This window comes from Nicotiana tomentosiformis, chromosome 3 (assembly GCF_000390325.3).
Source record: "Nicotiana tomentosiformis chromosome 3, ASM39032v3, whole genome shotgun sequence".
In the NCBI taxonomy this organism is placed as follows: Eukaryota; Viridiplantae; Streptophyta; class Magnoliopsida; order Solanales; family Solanaceae; genus Nicotiana; species Nicotiana tomentosiformis.
In genome coordinates, this window is record NC_090814.1 from 124,878,926 (window position 1) to 124,889,738 (window position 10,813).

The window sequence follows — 10,813 nt, forward strand, 5'->3', positions numbered from 1 at the left end:
TCACAAATAAAGCAATTAGAGAAAACAATCTAACACAAAGATTTAACGAGGTTCGGCTAAGCCTAATCCTCGGGACAAAAGGAGAGAGAGTTTTTCACTATGAATGAGAAGGAAAACACAATACAATCTATAGAATCCCTAACTACAACCCCTATATATAGATCCCAAATAGTCTCAAACCTATAAGAGAAAGGTTTCCCAATTTGACAAGGACTATAGGTTTTCCTTTCCCAAATCTATTAGGACAATGAGTTTTCCTAAATCTATAGGGATTATGGGATTTCTAAAAATACAAGAAAATAATTCAAGCCACAAAATAACACTCTACTTGTATAATGGAACTAGAAAGTAGGCTTGAACTTCAAGAGAAAGCTTGTAAGACAAAACATTAAAATTCTTGGAATCCAGTGAGAAAGTTGTAACGAATTGAATTACTAATAGACTTGAAAGGAGGGAATAATAAGAGTTGATCTTTGTGTGTTGGATAGCTAATTGTCATTTTTATGTACAAGATAAACCTATTTATAGCTAAGAAGGCCAATTTTTGAGTCTTGTATTGCCACCTTTTTTTGGTGAACAAAGCTACTAAAACATCTTTTTTTTTATGGATTCTTATTCTTAACACAAACGTAACATGTAAGGGTTGATGCCTTCAAGTAGATTGCATTTGATTAGATTCCAACCTAATATCGTTTAAATTATACTTTAACCTTTTAAAGTACTAGATTTAAATAGTGGTCTACTTTAATCTTTGTCTTTATGAACATCTAAGGTCCCTCGACCTGAGTCCATGGCGTAACTGTACAAGAAAGGATGAAAAGAATTCTATGCTGAAATATTTGGGGCGATTTTATTGCCAATTACAAATTTTCTTTAGTTTTCACACGAGTTTAATAAAATATAACACATGTTTGACCAAAAAGTGTAAATCTTCGATTAAACTAATTAATTTTATGTAATTAGGATTAAGCCTAGTTGATAATAATATCCCTGGATTTACAATTAACTAACACAAATAACGCATGATGGTGTTGGTGGGGGATTAAATGCAGTGTGCATTTAATATTTCAAGAGGAGTAGTGATAGAAGAATATTAAGCAATAAATAACAATAAATAGTATTAACTTAAATAAGGGGAATGATTCACCTAATATTGAATGAGGTGGACGATTCTTATTTATTATTCTCGGATCTGATGGAAAAATATGGAATAGTGGATGGTAGAATCTTATTAGAAAAGTAGTGTTTATATCTTTTCTAGAGAGAGTCTTCTTCTCAAAAAGTGCTCTTCTTAGAAAATATTACCTCCCTTTTTTCCTTATCTCTTTTTCTATTTATATGAGACATATACTCAGTCAACCCTAAAAGTTCCAGTACCGAGAATATTCAATGCAATATTCCCTTAAATATCCTATTACAAAAACTGGCCGTTAGTACCGTCCTTGATACTTGACCTTGGCCGTTATTGTCCGCCCGACTTCGAGCCCCGTTGTCTACTAGTCGACCTCGGCCATATCACTTCCCATAATACCACTCCATGCTAAATCTCATTGAGGCAGATTTTGACCTATACAACACCAAAGATGAGTAAATAAAACAAAGTAGATTCTTTTAGAGTCATTTCATATATGATCATATCTTGTAAATACCTCAAGGTGTCCATATAGATAAGTTTTTCGATTATGAATGAAATTGTCACAATTATACTAGGAACCTTGTTCACGTGAAGACCCAAGTTGTCCATAAATAACCCAAAGCCCCAACTAAGGACAAGTCACTACATTTATAACAAATTGGCTGCAGACAACAGTCTGCAACAGAAAACGAGCATCACTCATCTAAATCATGTAATATGGAAAAGCATATTTGAAATTTATGGCGTCCAAAATCAACACATCAATATGATTCAAAGATACAATTAATAATACAACAATTCCATTTAATTACATGGAATACAAGCAGAAATACATAATGGCAAATCAAGCAGGACCATTCAAATGTTATAGTAACAACTTATGAATACATATTATTGTCCTTGCCCAATAATTCTTAAGAGTTTCCAAAAACAATTTGCAACAAACGAAAAGAAAATGCAATATACTATTATTTTATTTCGTTGAAGCAAGATGGAGCAGCTGCCTTGATTTATCAGATTTACAGCATCCACCCAGGAATAAATCCATTCATATTATGAGCTGATGCTCCTCCATTCACCTCATCCGTACCCACATGATTGTATCTGTATAAAATAACCAGAATAAATGTAATTACCAGAAAGAATGAATACTTAATTACATGAAACTGTGTATAATGCTAGTATTGGTCCATTAATTGAAGTTAAAAGGTCGAAACTATTTACTACCTTAGTCTATATTATCTGCCTTCTAATGTTTTTTTGCACATAGCTTAAGAAAAATCATTTAATTATAGCCTTAATCATGAGTGTATGTCTAAACTACTCTTCGGTCGTTCTACACCAAATCAGTCATTCCAGTATAACATTATATATTTTGAAGAAAATCGATCATGGAAAGTACACTTTACATCGTTACGTAACAACAGATTTAACGATACGTACAATAAAATTTAAGTAATAGTCAAAACATAATTGAGATAGTAAGGGTAGATTTTGAAGGGGGATAAAAGTAACAAAATGAGCCTTGTTTCTCAAAAACAACAAATATTTTGAAGCAAATTCAGTTAGTCAAAACAACAAATATCCGAGATTAATAGTTACCCAAATTGAGGAGAAGAAGTCAATCCAAAGAAACCCTCAGTTTGAGGGAGACGGTTGAGTTGCATTGCTTGAGCTCCATCTTCCCAACACAATCGAAGAGGAATTCCAGCTGCACTTTCTTCCAGCTGACAAACACCATAAAAGCACAATATGACTTCAAAACACTTAGAGAAAAGAATAAGAGAGAAATTTGATCTGATCGATTGGTTATCTCTTTTTTTTACCTTTCTCCGGAGATGTTTATTAGATTCTGCCAGCATTTGCTCCTGCCAAATTCATAGCTTAGAAATAAGTTAATAACTCTCTCTTCCTTTAATTAATAATAGAAAATTAAGGATTAGAACTTATAACCATAATGATTACCCTTTGTTGAAGGTCTGCAAGCTGATCCAGCATGAATTGTGTCTGCAGGGCAAAACAAAGAATGTTCAGTAGAATTGCTTATTTCTTATGTGAGACATCTTGCAAATAAAACAATCTTAAGCCGATAGAGAAATAAGCCCAAAATCCTTATAAATTTATTAATCAAATTAATCACATCATAAAGGTTTGCAAATGTAACACAACATTTGGTTGGTTATACAACAAAAACTAATCGCTCCATAGGCCATGCAAGAATATATGTATTACTTTCAGGGGTGGAGCCACGATGCGGGTTCGGCCGAGCTCAGTAACTTTTATTCAAACCGGGTATTTGTATTAATAAATCCAATGAATATGTACAAATTGTTAATTTAGAACACAGTAATTTAAAAGGATTATGATCCTGAAACCATAAGGTTAAAATCCTAGCTACGCATCTGATTACTTTATGTCGGATAAAAACATAGAATAAGAAAACACGTTATTGCAATACATGGTTATGAGAAATTAGACATAAAAGAGTTTTTAAAGTAAGCAATCCCTAGTAATAATTCTTACATGGTCATTTTACCAGCAATAATGAATTCTAAATTACTATTATTTATCGCATAAAACAATATTTTGTTACAATTTACGAATCTCTACCGAAATGACCCTTGAGTATTGAAAGGAAAAACAAACTAGTTAAACTCGCAGTTGTACCTATAATGTTGAAGATGGAGTCGTAGCTCAACAAGAGAAGTAACCTTATATGCTACGTTAAAGGTTTTTATTATCACAATAGCTTTTCTTTTCTCCTGCTTAATTTACTTTAGTCCTCCCACACCCACAACAGTTGTTAGAAAAATGCTTGAAAGAGAACTGGTCCGAAAAATAATCTATCAAATAAAACCTGTACTGGAGGCAGCAATCAAGGTATTACAGTATTATAAAAAGGTAATAGAAATTTAGAATCATTCATATAAGTTCACACTAGTAATTTACTTAACTTATAAATTCTCACGCTTGTTTTTGTAGTGAAAATGACCACTGGGCATAAGATTAAAGTAATTTACCTTCCTTGTCCTGATTTGCTTTAAGGACGCCTCTAATTGATTCTCAAGCTGCTCGAGGTCCTTGGTACTTAATGTCCCCAAATCTTCCCCAAGAAGATTTCTGTGTAATTATTTTCATAAAAGGTAACAAATCAATGGGTATATATACAGGGAGTATAATTAGATGATTAAGAACTTACCTCTGAGATCGTTGAAGGAGCTCAACTCTAGCTTTTAGCCTCAAATACTCGTGGTAGTTGTTCTGTCACAAAATTAAGCAATTTTAACTTTTCCATGATTTCACATAATTAAGGAGTTTAATCAATTATACTTAAAAAATCTAACTAATCTAACCTGCAGAAAAAAGTGTTGTCTTTTGTGTAGTATACTATTCCAATTCTACCGTGAATTAAAATATCAAGGGCTTGGTGTTGAGATTATAGATTGTGTAGTAACTCAAGAAAATGATAACGAATATGCGATGTGAAATGCTCATCATCTATAAAATGTAGGAAATGATCACATTCCTACTTTATTTCCATTAGGGACAAAATTGTGCTTTTAGGCCCCCTATTTAAAAATAATCAAGATTATTGTTTCCAAACATAATCAATGCTATGTTCTACAAATTAGTATAACCAAGTAAGATGGTATTGCATTCCTGTGTTTCCCATCAAAGTGTATACATTACTGACTATCTCTTATACATGAAAGAAATATAGATTATGATGATAAGTATGTTTCATGTTGAATAATAATTTACCAATTACAACATCTACAACAAGAAGAATGGTAGCAAAGTTTAAAATGTTAACTTGACCTGTACATTACATGCGGTCGTGATTGTTGAGAAAAGAACACTAAAATTAGCAATGACTGAAAAGTTAATTTGATAGAGACAACATCACATCAACCAAACTCAACCAAGGAAAAGTGTTAAAACTCAAAGCCTTTTCTTTGAGTTTGGTTGCAACACAGTTTTTGAAAATAACCTTCTTTCCTAAAAAGAATAACTGATCAAAGAATGAAAATGTTTAATTAAATTAATGACACGAAGTGAAAGAAAAAGAATCATCTTATAGATTAACTTTGTTTTCCAATAAAGAATCACTTACTGAATAATATTATCACAGCTAAGATGAAGAAAAGAGTACATGAATACTTACCTGAGTATCAGTAGCTGATTGGCTGGCTTCCAAAGTAGCATAGCTGCAACGTTGATATTTTTCAATTGTTTTCATCATGCTGTAAGAATGAAAATTGACATATTTAGCTAGTGTTTGGACATAGATTTGGTTGAAACGTGAGAAAAGAGTTTTTAAAGTTGTGTTGAAAAATAATTTTTGGAAGTTAAAGTTATGATTGAACATGAATTTTATTTGAAATAAAAGTTAAAGTTTTGTGAGTGGAGCAAAAAAATTTCACCCAGAAACTACCCTTAACAAGTTTTTGGGAAGTTGATTTTTTTTCCAAAACCTAATTATATTCCCATGAATAAACAATGTTTTCAAAAAAAAATTATAGCCAAAATCTATGGCCAAAGAGGAGCTTAGTAATTTCAGGTGACTATCTCCTCTTATTAAATCGAAATTCTTTTAACTTTTTTGCATAAGAGATCTACTCTTCAGACAAAAACAGCAATATTTGTTCTAAATTTTTCTCTATACTCATGTAATACCAAAGTTCTCTGGTTGCGAATTTTGCATGTTATGAAGAATCCTAATACATAAAGAGGTTATTTCTATCAATTAACAAACAGAAGTCATTGCTCAAAAGAATTCTCGTTTTGAATATATAGTGAAATAAAAGAAATGACGGGTGGAAATATATGTAACAGGTCTGGATTAACTCATGTTATTTAAATTTATTAACAAATATCACAAATATAAGTGAAAATGTATCTATTTAATAATCAAACTATATTGCTCAACATGGTTCAAGCACTCAAATTACCAAAATATATAGACTCCTGGTCACAAATATTGACAATTATCTGGTGGAAATATCCATTCTACTTTTAAATAATGGAGTACATTTTTTATAATCATTACTCTATTAATATTTTTTACAAAGGGATTTAAAGCTTTGGCAGCTTCGAAACTAAGCAGCCTTAGCTCCGTCTTAACTCTTGGGAATCAAAGAACAAAAGTAGCAGTATTTGGACTGTCAAACATGACACCTCTGCAAATCAAATCTTAACAGTGAAATGCTGTATGAAAGTAACGTGGAAAATTGCTGATTAGGTTTTCAGAAATTTTGGTAGTTCCTTTAGTGAGTGGTGTTTAGTGCTCAATAGTTTCATTCAAAGGATGATAATTTTTTTAAATTAGAAATCAAATTCATAGAAATCTATCTGCAAGCCAAGAATGACTCTAAGGGGAAAGGAAATAAAATTTCAAAAATATTCAGTTATAAAAACTTATATAGCAAAGACTGTCCAGAAAAAATAAAACGAACAACATCAATTTTTACATATGCCAAATAGTTTAAAAAACAAATACTACAAGATGATAACAGAAAGAAGTAGATCCTCAGAAAAATGAAAGAAGAATTGTAAAATAGTTGATATCCCAAATGAAAAATCAAATCTTGAGTATAGAGAGAGAATTCGATCATATATATATGTGGTAAAATTACGGCATATTAAGACAAATCAGATCTTGCATAAAAATTGAACTGAGAGAGAGAATGGAACTCGTTAAACCAAAGTTAATGAAGTAAGAATAAATGAAGTCATTGAAGACCAGAAATTTGCAATTTTTTTTTGAACTTCCACATATAAGAAAACCAGACCCTAGAAAACATAGAGAAGTAGCAAGAAAAAAAGAAAATATATATATATATATATATATATATATATATATATATAGAAAAGAAGGTGTTATTATATATATAAACCGAAAGAGATTTAGTAGGAAGAAGAGGTTATTTTTGTAATACCTTGAAGTGCTGCAGAACTCATAGAGTTTACCACGATTAGAGAAGATGATAAGAGCAACCTCAGCATCGCAGAGAACAGAAAGTTCACAGGCTTTCTTGAGAAGTCCATTTCTTCTCTTAGCAAAAGTAACTTGCCTGTTTATTTTGTTCTCTATTCTCTTCAGCTCTACTCTTCCTCTTCCCATTTTTATTCTCTTTTCTCTTTCTTTCTATCTTTGTAATTTGCCAGAGAGATGATATGAGGGATTATTCCACTCTTGGTTAGCAGCTGGAACTACTTTTAGTAGTGCAAAGATTAAAAAAGGGTACCAAATTAAATGAAATGAGTGAAATGAAAGAGGGGAGAGAAGATGAAAAAAATGGAAACCCTGGGGCTTCTGTATCTTTGGTCCCTTACCTATAACCAGCTGGTATTTTTCTTATCCCCTACCCCCCCCCCCCCCCACACAAACAATACCGTATTCGAAAAAACGACCTCCTCTCACTTAAAACAAAAAAGGAAAAGAATTAATAAATCAGGTTAATGATTATGTATTCTCAAACCAACCAAGTCATCAGGATCCTATGGATCTCACCTGAGGAATGTACATTTATATTTTACCCTTAGAGTCAAGTGGCCCTGCATACCCTAAAAAGTGTACTAATTCCTCTATATAGAAATATATTGGATTTTAAGTTTTATTTCGTATAGAAAAAATTTACAAATTCAAATCGCTTATGAGTTAATTATATAGAATTAAATTATGGGATAATCATTAATTGATAAACTGGTAAAATATCTTCTTCTTTTTCTTCTTTTTTCCTTTTTTGCTTGAGTCAATGGTTTATCGAAAACAGTTTTTTTATCTTCACCAAACATGGGTAAAGTGTGCGTACACTCTATCCTCGTCGAACCCTACTCGTGGAATTATACGGAGTTTGTTGTTGTTGTAGTTATTGTTGTTATTGGTAAAAATGATACCTAACTCACTATGAAAGCTTAACTTTTAGAAGTATTGTAAGAAAAACAATTACAACATACTTCTTCTGTTTCAATTTAGATGATATAGTTTGACTTGACACAAAATTTAAGGAAAAAAAAGACTTTTAAAATATGTGATCCTAAAAGCTTAAGGGACAAAAGTTTTGTGGGAACAATGACATTGTGTGGCTATAAAAACTTCTCATTAAGGGTAAAAATTGATAAAATAAAAAGTTTAAAATTAAATTATTTCTAAATAAAAAAATGTATAACTAATAAAAAGAGTATGTTATTTAAATTGAACCGAGGGAGTATTTTACGGGTGGATACAAGTATAGTCATTTGAGTGGGGAATGGGGATGAGGGCACCTAGAGTTACCCTACTTAGTTACAGTTAGCTATAACTAAGGGGTAGTCTGTATATTATTACTTTCCAGATATTTTGCTTTTTGTGGGTTTTGGGTAAATTAATGTTTCACATCGTAATACCTATTGGACATGAACAACAACCTTAAAAGTGACATTCTCGACCTTTTACTCTCCGCTGCGTGTCGACGCTTCATTGGACGACTCTCTCCCTAATATCGTGAGTATTTCCCCTTCCCTGCGATCTTTTTTTAACTTTCTTTTTCTTTCTTTCCATTTACAGATTTACTCATTATATTGTTTTGTCAAGGGCAACGGAAGCTTGCTCTTTATCTCCAGGAATCAAAAAACAAATAGATAAATAACTTAAACTTTTCCCTTACGCTTTTGAATATGGAAAAAAATGCGGGAGAGATATTAACTTATCTATTATTACGTGAAATCATAATCACAAATTCAACTTTATTTATTTGAATATTCTATTCTAAATTTATTAGCCCTGTCTTTGTCCTCAGTAGTCCTTCTTGACAACAATCACGTGGTCAAGAAAATTTGAAGTACCAAACTTGTTTAAAATATTAGCCGGAATTTGTACCCGTACCGTATATTTGTATCACATTTTAACATGTACCCTATTTTTAAAAATTATTGATTTGGTAGCCAATTGATAAAAAATTCGTAATAATATGACAATTACACCCCTGATATTATTAGCATTAGCATGCTACTTTGGAGATGACCTCATTCGCATTAGCATACTGTAAAACAAGCCTTGATAAACGTAGCAGAATGCTAACGTTTGGCCTTTGGAGATGACGTTGTTTTACAGTACCAGGTGTTATTCATTAGCATGCGAGATGGTGTAAAACTTCAGCCAAATACAGTAGCAGCTGAAGTTATTTTACATTGAAGCTAAAACTTCATGCTAATGCATGCTGAAGTTATTTATCCTGCAGTCAACAGTTTTGCCATGAGTTTTATCCAAAACTTTAGTCTAAACATGCTGAAGTTACTTAGTTCATTTGCTAAAATTTCAGACTAAACATGCTGAAGTTATTTAGTTCATTTGCTAAAATTTCAGTTTAAACATGCTGAAGTTATTTAGTTCATTTGCGAAAACTTCAGACTAAACATGCTTAAGTTTTTGTCTTGCAATATGTAATTTTCTAATGAGTTTTTGCTAATGCATGCTGAAATTATTTAGTTCATTTGCTAAAACTTCAGACTAAACATGCTTAAGTTATTTAGTTCATTTGCTAAAATTTCAGACTAAACATGCTGAAATTATTTAATTCATTTGCGAAAACTTTAGACTAAACATGCTTAAGTTTTTGTCTTGCAATTCAGACTAAACATGCTTAAGTTATTTAGTTCATTTGCTAAAATTTCAGACTAAACATGCTGAAATTATTTAGTTCATTTGCGAAAATTTCAAATTAAACATGCTTAAGTTTTTGTCTTGCAATATATAATTTTCTAATGAGTTTTTGCTAATGCATGCTGAAGTTATTTAGTTCATTTACTAAAATTTCAGACTAAACATGCTTAAGTTATTTAGTTCATTTGCTAAAACTTCAGACTTATCATGCTTAAGCTATTTAGTTTATTTGCTAAAACTTCAGACTAAACATGCTTAAGTTATTTAGTTCATTTGCTAAAACTTCAGACTAAACATGCTTAAGTTATTTAGTTCATTTGCTAAAATTTCATGCCAAAATATACTGAAGTGTTGTCCTGCAGTCTACCGTTTTGTCAATAGTCCTGAAGGGCAAAATCGTCTTTTTAAAACGCTTTTAACAAAAAAAATGAGTACGGATGCAAACGAAAAAATAAAACGGGTATAAGTTAAAAAAGAGCGACCAAATAGGGCGCCCCATGCAATTTTTACGTACGAAAGGAAAGTATCATTTTCGCATGTTGTGGCCAAAGTTTCTGAAACAAATTCGGACCAAATATATAATAATGTAATAAATTCTACCAAAAGACATACTCTTATACCAAATTTTTGTTATCCATTAACGCTATCAAATAAAGTCCGTCCTTTGTGAATTTTCCGGGTTTGCATCAATTAATAGTTACTACTCCCCCGCCCCAATATTCATGATAGTATTTGATGGATTAGATTCCTCTCCATTTTCATGTCTCTCCATTTCTCTAAGTTTCTATTTGAATGAGAGCCACATGTCATAATTAAAAATTAAAGATTGAGATTTAATTACCAAAGCAAGGTCTTAATCATAATTAGAATAATAAATATTTACTTTATTTGTTCTCCAAATTTGTTGTAATCCCATGATTCTAGCTAAAATATTATCCCATCCATGTATATTTGAATACAAATCTCTCCTTTTCTTGCTTTATTATGAGATTTTCTTCTCTTTTTGTTTGATTGTTCATTTTGACATTTTTTTC

At 31.4% G+C, this 10,813-nt stretch overlaps 1 protein-coding gene across 1 annotated transcript; it reads right to left on the bottom strand.

The window, feature by feature from the left end:
- Positions 1-1,900: 1,900 nt before the first annotated feature.
- On the bottom strand, positions 1,901-7,469 carry LOC104116661 (MADS-box protein EJ2-like). The gene is made up of 8 exons (XM_070197557.1): positions 7,075-7,469; positions 5,301-5,379; positions 4,335-4,396; positions 4,156-4,255; positions 3,101-3,142; positions 2,962-3,003; positions 2,738-2,862; positions 1,901-2,239 (listed from the first exon to the last, which is right to left on the bottom strand). Exons 1-8 carry the CDS (start codon positions 7,257-7,259, stop codon positions 2,155-2,157), a joined length of 720 nt encoding a protein of 239 aa, XP_070053658.1. The 5' UTR covers positions 7,260-7,469; the 3' UTR covers positions 1,901-2,154.
- Between the last annotated feature and the right edge of the window lie 3,344 nt (positions 7,470-10,813).